The sequence below is a fragment of the Penaeus vannamei genome, chromosome 29, assembly GCF_042767895.1.
Source record: "Penaeus vannamei isolate JL-2024 chromosome 29, ASM4276789v1, whole genome shotgun sequence".
In the NCBI taxonomy this organism is placed as follows: Eukaryota; Metazoa; Arthropoda; class Malacostraca; order Decapoda; family Penaeidae; genus Penaeus; species Penaeus vannamei.
Genome location: NC_091577.1, coordinates 22,209,328 through 22,219,327, shown reverse-complemented (window position 1 = coordinate 22,219,327; position 10,000 = coordinate 22,209,328). Strand labels below are relative to the sequence as shown.

At 43.7% G+C, this 10,000-nt stretch overlaps 1 protein-coding gene across 1 annotated transcript in view; it reads right to left on the bottom strand.

Annotated features, from left to right (window-relative positions):
• Positions 1-2,481, bottom strand: part of LOC138867313 (retinitis pigmentosa 1-like 1 protein) — a 13,820-nt gene extending 11,339 nt beyond the window's left edge. Inside the window, exons 1-3 of the mRNA XM_070142437.1 lie at positions 2,279-2,481; positions 252-1,668; positions 1-203 (exon numbers count right to left, since the gene is read on the bottom strand). The exon at positions 1-203 is cut by the window's left edge and continues 484 nt beyond it. Coding sequence (XP_069998538.1) covers positions 1-203; positions 252-1,668; positions 2,279-2,481 — 1,823 coding nt within the window. The remainder of the gene's footprint in view (positions 204-251; positions 1,669-2,278) is intronic.
• Positions 2,482-10,000: the final 7,519 nt, after the last annotated feature.

Below are 10,000 nucleotides of genomic sequence, written 5' to 3'. Positions count from 1 at the left end.
ACCTTCTCCTCCTCTGGGCAGGATTCGACCTCCTCCTCCGGGCGGGACTCGACCTCCTCCCCCGGTAGTGACTCGACCTCCTTCTCCGGTAGTGACTCGACCTTCTCCTCCGGTAGTGACTCGACCTCCTTCTCCGGGAGTGACTCGACCTCCTCCTTCTCCGGTAGTGAGTCGACCTCCTCCTCCGGTAGTGACTCGACCTCCTTCTCCGGGAGTGACTCGACCTCCTCCTTCTCCGGTAGTGACTCGACCTCCTTCTCCGGGAGTGACTCGACCTCCTCCTCCGGTAGTGAGTCGACCTCCTTCTCCGGGAGTGACTCGACCTCCTCCGGGAGTGACTCGACCTCCTCCTCCGGTAGTGACTCGACCTCCTCCCCCGGTAGTGACTCGACCTCCTTCTCCGGCAGTGACTCGACCTCCTTCTCCGGTAGTGACTCGACCTCCTCCTCCGGTAGTGACTCGACCTCCTTCTCCGGGAGTGACTCGACCTCCTCCTCCGGTAGTGACTCGACCTCCTTCTCCGGGAGTGACTCGACCTCCTCCGGGAGTGAATCGACCTCCTCCTCCGGTAGTGACTCGACCTCCTCCCCCGGTAGTGACTCGACCTCCTTCTCCTCCTCCGGACGGGACTCGACCTCCTCCTCCGGGAGTGAGTCGACCTCCTCCTTCTCCGGGCGGGACTCGACCTCCTTCTCCGGTAGTGACTCGACCTCCTTCTCCGGACGAGACTCGACTGCCTCCTCCTCCGAATGGGACTCTACTTCCTCCTTCTCCGGGCGGGACTCGACCTCCTCCTTCTCCGGGCGGGACTCGGCCTCCACCTCCGGTAGTGACTCGACCTCCTCCTCCTCCGGACGAGACTCGACCGCCTCCTCCTCCGAATGGGACTCTACTTCCTCCTCCTCCGGGAGTGACTCGACCTCCTCCTTCTCCGGGCGGGACTCGGCCTCCACCTCCGGTAGTGACTCGACCTCCTCCTCCTCCGGACGAGACTCGACCGCCTCCTCCTCCGAATGGGACTCTACTTCCTCCTCCTCCGGGAGTGACTCGACCTCCTCCTTCTCCGGGCGGGACTCGGCCTCCACCTCCGGTAGTGACTCGACCTCCTCCTCCTCCGGACGAGACTCGACCGCCTCCTCCTCCGAATGGGACTCTACTTCCTCCTCCTCCGGGAGTGACTCGACCTCCTCCTTCTCCGGGCGGGACTCGGCCTCCACCTCCGGTAGTAACTCGACCTCCTCCTCCTCCGGACGAGACTCGACCGCCTCCTCCTCCGAATGGGACTCTACTTCCTCCTCCTCCGGGAGTGACTCGACCTCCTCCTTCTCCGGGCGGGACTCGACCTCCTTCTCCGGTAGTGACTCGACCTCCTTCTCCGGACGAGACTCGACTGCCTCCTCCTCCGAATGGGACTCTACTTCCTCCTCCTCCGGGAGTGACTCGACCTCCTCCTTCTCCGGGCGGGACTCGACCTCCTCCTTCTCTGGGCGGGACTCGACCTCTAAAACTACTGCTACTACTGCTGCTGCTGCTACTACTACTAGGACTACTAGAACTACTAATTCACTTCTACTATTACTACTACGACTACTGCTACTTTCGCTGTTACTATTATTTTCACTGTCATTCTTATCAGTACTTTGACCGCTAACATCACCGTCAGTGATGCTGTTCACGACAAAAATGGAATTTGAAAAAAAAAAAAAAAAAAAAAGATACGACTCTCGCTCCACTGGCATCGCTATCCAAATGATGTTTTCTTATCTTGGCGGAAAAAAAGTACAAGCAAAAGCAAAAAAAAAAAAAAAAAAAAAAAAAAATATATACAAGAGAGGGAGCTGGAACTTGTGTTTTCAGTATCAACAACGCTATGTCTTATCGGCACTTATTTTGAGAATGCGGGTTCTCTCTCTCTCTTTCTCTCTTTCTCTTATTCTGTTTGTCTCTCTTTCTGTCTGTCTGTCTGTCTGTCTCTCTGTTTCTCTCATTCTTTCTGTCTGTCTCTCTTTCTGTCCGTCTGTCTCTCTTTCTTTCGCTTTCTCCCTCTCCATTTCTCTATTCCTCTCTTTCTGTCTGTCTTTCTCTCTCTCTCTCTATCTCTATCTCTCTCTCTCATTTTTTTTCTGGCTCTCTCTCTCTCTCTCTCTCTCCCTCTCTTTCTGTTTCCTTTTTTTCCTCTCTCAAATGGCATCACTAAATCCACCAACTGTGTCCTCGCCCCTTCTTTATCCGCCATTTCGTCCGCCGTCTATTCTTAAAGTCTGCATGAATTTAGGACCTGAATTTTGACTTCCAGTTCTGAATTCCAAAGAACCCCGAGACAACTGTGTGTTTTGGGCGAACAGGTTTTGATCGATAATGCAAAGCCTCCTGTATTTTTAGTCGCATATCTTCCTCTTCCTCTTCTTTAGTTAGTTTTCCGTGTCTTGTGATTATCTGAACTTCGAGGTATTTCTCAAGACGTCCTCTTACATAATGCATATACCTAAGGTGTGGCTAGGTTCATATTATTTTCCTCTCTCTCTCTCTCCTCTCTCTCTCTCTCTCTCTCTCTCTCTCTCTCTCTCTCTCTCTCTCTCTCTCTCTTTCTCTTTCGTTAGAGAATGTGACCTTAGGTGTGGCTAGGCTGTTCATATTATTTCCTCTCTCTTTGAGATGTAATTTTTCTTTTGTCTCAATAAACGTGTCAAAGTAAAAAAAAATCTCTCTCTCTCTCTCTCTCTCTCTCTCTCTCTCTCTCTCCTCTCTCTCTCTCTCTCTCTCTCTCTCTCCTCTCTCTCTCTCTCTCTCTCTCTCTCTCTCTCTCTCTCTTTCGTTAGAGAATGAGAGAGAATGAGGACAAGGGAAGTATTTGGATGCCAGGTGAAGGTCTACCGTCGGCTTTATCAGGCAAGAACTGAACTCGGAGTTGTTGAGACACACCCAATAGCTGGAGAAATTGAGGTTTTGCGAAATTTCCTTGCTCTCTCTTTAGAATTTCTCTAATTAATGGTTTGTATCGTTGAAACTAGGAGAAAGAATGGATATGTCATGTCGGCTTATTGGTTTTAAGTTGTCTCCAGAATTAAATCTGCAGTTGACAGTAGTTTTTCAGCGTTCTCGTAGGAAATTATGTATTTTGTATTAGATGCTTTTTTACTGCTATTTGTAAGCTTTGCAATTTATTGCCTTCGGAGATTGTAACTTTTGATAAGTTTAAAAGACCAGCTAACATCTTTTTTCTTACTTAAACATATAGCTTATTATATAGATTATATAGTAATAATGGTTGAGGGAAAAGAAGTGAAAGGCGTTTACTTCATTTTCTATAATTAGGAATCTCATAGGAAGTAATGAGTCCTACACAGAAAATTATATATATATATATATATATATATATATATATATATATATATATATATATATGTGTGTGTGTGTGTGTGTGTGTGTGTGTGTGTGTGTGTGTGTGTGTGTGTGTGTGTGTGTGTGTGTGTGTGTGTGTACAGGTCCACACTTTGTTTTATAGAATCCTTATACCTTGATGCCTAGTAAATCTTAATAACTTACATATTGCACGCTGGCTAATTAAATAAGGTTTTCATATTTAGGGGAAATTTACAAACAGCGCAAAAGTGTAGATAAAACAACAACAACATTCTCAATTATCCCACAGGTTTCTGAGCATAAATTATGAACTTCTGATAAGTGTGTGGATCTAAAAATAGAACTCCCTTCGGGTAAAAACGATTTTATTCATGGGTTCAGATTCATATTCTTTGAGTTCGGATAATTGACATGTCTTGTTATTTGAGAGCGGGGGGGGGGGGGGGCGGGCCGGAGGGAGGAAGAGAGAGAAGAGAAACAAGGAGAGAAAGATAGGGTGAGAGAAGACAGTGAGGAGAACAGGAACACGGAGTCAGAACAAGGACAAAAAGAGAGAAAAAGAGATGGATAGAGAAAAAGAGAGAGAGAGAAAAAAAAAGAAAGAGAGATATTAGAGAGAAGAAGGAGAGATGGGAGACAAAAGAATAAAAACAAAGGGTGAGTGGGAAAACAAGAACAAGGACAAATAGAGAGAAAAAGAGATGGATAGATAGATAGAGAGAAAGAGAGAGATTAGAGGAGACGGGAGGGAGAGGAGACAGGAGAATAAAAACAAGGGTGAGGGGGAAAACAAAAACAAGAAGAGAGATAGAGACTTGGGTGACGGAAGGAGAGAGGGCGAGAAAAAGAACATTAACAGAGAGAGAGAGAGAGATGAAGGAGAAGACGGAAAAAAAAACAGGAAAAGCGAGGAAGGAAGGAGATATAAAAGAAATAAAAGATGAAGAGAAAGAAATGGAAAGGGAGAGCGTGAAGAACAGAGAGACAGAGAGAGAGAGGAGGAGAGGAAGTAACAATAACAAGAAAAGAGACACGCACAAAACAAAGAGAGAGAGAAAAGATGGGGGTAAGAGAATATAAACAATAAACAAGAAAACAAATAAACAAAGAAAGCAAGAGAGGAGAGACGAGACGAGAGAAAATAGCCCCCCTCCCTCCCTCCCCCCCCTTTCCCCTTCCCTCCCCCCCTCTTTTTTCGTCCCCCCCCCCCCGAAGACGATGATAGCTCATCCTCCTCGTCGTGCTTGATTCAACTCCCTAACTACTAGCCACTGACAAGCAAGCACGCAAGGAAATTATTAATGGCTGGTAGATCGGTAATTATTGCCTGCTGAAATAAGGTAGTCAAGTATATAGCAGATTTTCTTTATTTTAGCGGGGTGGGGGGAGGTTGATGTGGGTTTTAATTGTTTTCTAATTTGCTTGTCAAATTATCATCACTTTTATCGTCATTATTATCATTATCACGCTATTGTTATTCTCATTATCATTGATATTGTTATTTTTGTGATTATTATCGCCATAATCATAATTATCCTTTTTTTTTTATTTTTTTTTTTTTGCCTCCTTTATCAGCTCTCTCTCTCTCTCTCTCTCTCTCTCTCTCTCTCTCTCTCTCTCTCTCTCTCTCTCTCTCTCCCTAAATATCAGTATTATTCAACACCAAATAACTTGTTCTTGAGCTAAGTGATGGGAACGTGTTTTGCTCTAGGGAATAACATGCTATAAACTTCTTTCTCACCTTAGTTTGTGTGTGTGTGTGTATGTGTGTGTATGTGTGTATGTATGTATGTATGTGTGTGTGTGTGTGTGTGTGTGTGTGTGTGTGTGTGTGTGTGTGTGCGTGTGCGTGTGCGTGTGCGTGTGCGTGTGTTTGTGTGTGTGCGTGTGCGTGTGCGTGTGCGTGTGTGTGTATGTGTGTGTGTGTACACGTAAACAAAATAAAAGCTCTTAGGTGCCTAATGTTGTCCGCAAACTACCGAACGAGCCAGGCGCAAACAAGGGAACTGCCGATCAGCGCCAACAATCCCGTCTGTGCGGCCACCGGACAAAAGTATAATCCGTGGCGGGTGGGTTGTGCGTATATGTATATATATATATATATATATATATATATATATATATATATATATATATATATATGTGTGTGTGTGTGTGTGTGTGTGTGTGTGTGTGTGTGTGTGTGTGTGTGTGTGTGTGTGTGTGCATTTATATATGAATATATATGTACACACATATAAATATATATGTGTGTGTGCGTATGTGTGTTTGTGTGTGTGTGTGTGGGGGGGTGTATCACATATATATACATATATACACATACACATATATGTGTGTGTGTGTGTGTGTATGTATATATACATGAACCATATTCATGTTGACAAATGCGGAAAGGTATATATATATATATATATATATATATATATATATATATATATATATATAAGTATATGTATATCATGTATATGTGTTCTGTTCATACACACACAAAAGCAAAAGAAAAAGGAAAGCAAGAAAAAAGAATAAGAAGAATGAATAGGAAGAAGAATGAATAAGGGAAAGAAAAGTAAAAAGCAAAAGAATTAAAACAGAAGAAAGAAAAGCTAGAAGAAGAAGAAGACAAAACAGAAGAAGAAAGAATAATAGAAATAAGAAGAAATAAGAATAAGAAAAAAAAAAAAGAGAGAAGAAAAATGAGGAAGAGAAAAAAAGGAGAAAGAAAAACAAGAAGCAGAGGGAAAAAACAACAGAAGACGCAGGAGGAGAGAAAGAAAAATAATATGCAAAAAAAAAGACAAGCAAAAAACAGAGGATAGAAGAGATAAAAGAAAGAGGAAGAGCTGAAGTAAAGAAAGAAGAAGAGAGAGAAAAAAATGGTGCGTTCCTTCTGGTCGCCTTCCACCGCCCCAAAGCGACGCCAAAACACAAGTGCAAAACCGAGAGCGTAAGTCAAGCTTAAAAGAAAATAAAAGAAAAAAAAGTAAAAAGAAAGAAAAAATTAAAATGAGTTGAGTTTAAAAAGAAAAGGAAAAAGTGTCAGTCATAAAAGATGATTGGAATTGAAGGAACGAAAGAAATTACACGCACGCACGCATACACGTGCTCGGGCACACGCACATACACATACACATACACATACACACGCACACACGCAACCAGGCATACGCACATACACACGCACACACACACGCACACACACACAGACAAACACACACACACACACAGACAAACACACACACACACACAGACAAACACACACACACACACACACAGACAAACACACACACACACAGACAAACACACACACAGAGAAAACACAGACACACACAGACAAACACACACACAGACAAACACACACACACACACACACACACGCGCTCACAGAAAAACAGACACACGCACACACAGACAAACACACACACAGACACACACACACACACAGAAAAACACACACGCACACACACACACACACACACAGAAAAACACACACGCACACACAGCACCACGCACGCCTGAATCCCCCGATGACCTCCAAATACCATATCTGACTTTAACCACACTTTACAATGCAAAGAACGGCGTGCAACCGGCATCACTCCCTTTGTCTCAACCTGCAATAATTTACGCAATTGTCAGTCTCTCAACATTACAGGATAGTTTTAGAGAACGGAGCAATGTAAACGGCTGGGAACTGGATCCATTCTCGGAAGGACACAGATGGTCAGATTCGTGAAAGATGGAAGAGAGATTGGACAGTCGCACGGTTTCCCTTTTCCACTCTGGCGTTGCTGACGTGGGCGGGAGAGAGGGAGAGAGGGAGGGAGGGAGGAGGGAGGGAGGGAGGGAGGGAGGGAGGGAGGGAGGGAGGGAGGGAGGGAGGGAGGGAGAGAGAGAGAGAGAGAGAGAGAGAGAGAGAGAGAGAGAGAGAGAGAGAGAGAGAGAGAGAGAGGGAGGGAGGGAGGGAGAGAGAGAGAGAGAGATAGAGAGAGAGGGGGGAGGGGAGAGAGCGAGAGAAAGAAAGGGAGGGAGAGAGAGAGAGAGAGATGGGTGGGAGTAAGGAGGGAGAGAGAGAGAGCGAGAGAAAGGGAGGGAGGGAGAGAGAAAGCGTGTGTGTGTGTGTTTGCGTGGGAGAGAGAGCGTGTGTGTGTATGTGTGTGAGAGAGAGATAGAGAAAAATCGTGTGTGTGTGTGTTTGTGTATGTGTGGGAGAGAGAGAGGGGGGGGAGGGAGGGAGAGAGAGAGAAAGCGTGTGTGTGTGTATGTGTGTGAGAGAAAGACAGAGAGAAAAATCGTGTGTGTATGTGTGGGAGAGATAGAAAAAGAGTGTGTGTGTGGGGGGGGGGGGGGGAGCGCGCCTGGGTGTGTGAGAGAGAAAAAAAAATCGTGTGTGTGTGTATGTGTGTGAGAGAGAGTGTGTGTGCGTATTTGTGTGGGAGAGAGAGAGAATGTGTATGTGTATGTGTGAGAGAGAGACAGAGAGAAAAATCGTGTGTGTGTATGTGTGGGAGAATGTGTGTGCGCGTGTGTGCTGTGCGCATGTAAAATACGTTTATAGAGTACAATTGTGTTTTTCATTTATCAAAAACTAAACTTTATGGTCCTGCAATATACCCCCCCCCCTTCCCTCTCCCTCAAAAAATTATCAAAGAGTGAGAGAAAATGGAGATTCAGGAGAAGTAGAAGAAGAGGGAAAGAAAGAAGAAAAAGAAAGAAAGACAAAGAGAGAAAGATAAATAATAAGAGGAGGAGGGCAATAAAAACAGGGAAAAGGAGAGCAAGAAGGACGAGAAGAAGAGGAGGAGGACAAAAAAATGAGGGGGGAGCGAGAAGGACAGGAAGAAAAAGTCGTAGAAGAGGAGGAGGAGGACGGATTAGAAAAAAAAGAGAAAGGGAAAGGGGAGAAGAGGAGAAAGTCAAAGGGATTAAATGAAATAAGAATTAAAAAAAAAGAAAAAAAAACGTAAATAAAAAGAACAAGAAGAAAAGGAATAAATGAGAGATGAAACAGAAAAACCAGGCTAAGGAGACGAAGGGAGAAGAAGGAAAGGGGAAGAAAGACCGTAAAAGAGAGACGAAAAAAAACGAGGGTAAGGAGAAGGAGGAAGAAGAAAAAAGGAGAAAAAAGACCGCAAAAAAAAAAAATGTTCATTCACTCTCTCAAGGCCAAGCTTAGCAGTCTATCCCAAGCGCATGACTTTTTTCCACTACTTATATCATGCGAAAGATAACAAAGGCCTGAGACGAATATATCTATATGCTTAATATAATGCTCTACGACTGTTGATCCAAAAAAAAAAAAAAAAAATAGAAGGAGGGATGGGATCTAAATTGTAACTGATATGATTAAGTAATTAGTCCACGAAGATAACAACAAGTTAATCTGGTGTTGTTAGCACGATTTATTGATAGAGTGTGAACAATATATATTAGTGTTTTTCTAAGACTCGGCCGGGCCAATGGATTAGGAGGAGGAGGGGGAGGGGGGAGAAACACACACACACACGGATGCATAAGTGTGTGTTTGTGTGTGCGTGTTTGTGTGTGTATGTGTGTGTTTGTGTGTGTGTGTGTGTGTGTGTGTGTGTGTGTGTGTGTGTGTGTGTGTGTGTGTGTGTGTGTGTGTGTATGTGTGTATATGTGTGTGTGTGTGTGTGTATGTGTGTGTGTGTGTAGAGAGAGAGAGAGAGAGAGAGAGGAGGGAGTGGGAGGCACGAGGGAAGGAGAGACAGAGGGAGAGGGGGGAGGGAGGAAGGATAGAGAGAAGGAGGAGGGGGGTACAGGGAGTGAGATAGACAAAGAGGGTGAGGCGGAGGGAAGGAGGAAGAGAGAGAGAGAGAGAGACAGAGCAGGGGAGAGAGGGGAGAAAGGATAGAGAGGGAGAGAAGAAGAAGAAGAAGAGAAACAGAACAGGGGAGAGAGATAGATAGAGAAAGAGAGAGAGAGAGAAGAAGAAGAGAGACAGAACAGGGGAGATAGATAGATAGAGATAGCCAGAGATAGATAGATAGAGAGAGAGAGAGAGAGGAAGAAAGAGAGAGAGAGAGAGGAAAATAATCAAAGATCCACATATACGTTCTTTGCTCATATTTACATTCATACAAATACTCTCGACCTCTGCTCCTACAAGCACTGACGAGCGAAGGAAAAAATTCTCCGTTTAAGCGAGTCTCTCCTTGAAGAAAATATAATGTCTGAATCATTGAGCTTGGCAGTGGCTTCGGCTTAAGTGGTTGTTCATAATGATAATTCAATTAAAATATCCAACGAAGGAGTCGCTAGTTAGTCAACATGTTTTTTTTTGTTTGTTTGTTTCCTCTTGCAGTAAATTATGAACAGACAAACGACGCTTAGTATGTTTAGTTGAATACGTTTATAAAGTCTCCCATGCATTAGTTAAAATGTTTACGTTTACGAAATATTTTTTCTTCTTCTTTTTCTTCTTCTTAAAGTTTCTTTTTTTATGAAATTGACAAGTGGAGAATTTTCGGAGAGATCTATGAAAAAAGAATAATTGAGGAAGGGTAAAATATAAATATAAATATAAATATATATATATATATATATATATATATATATATATATATATATATATATATACTTATTTAGATTATACACAGAGGTATATTTATAATGAAAA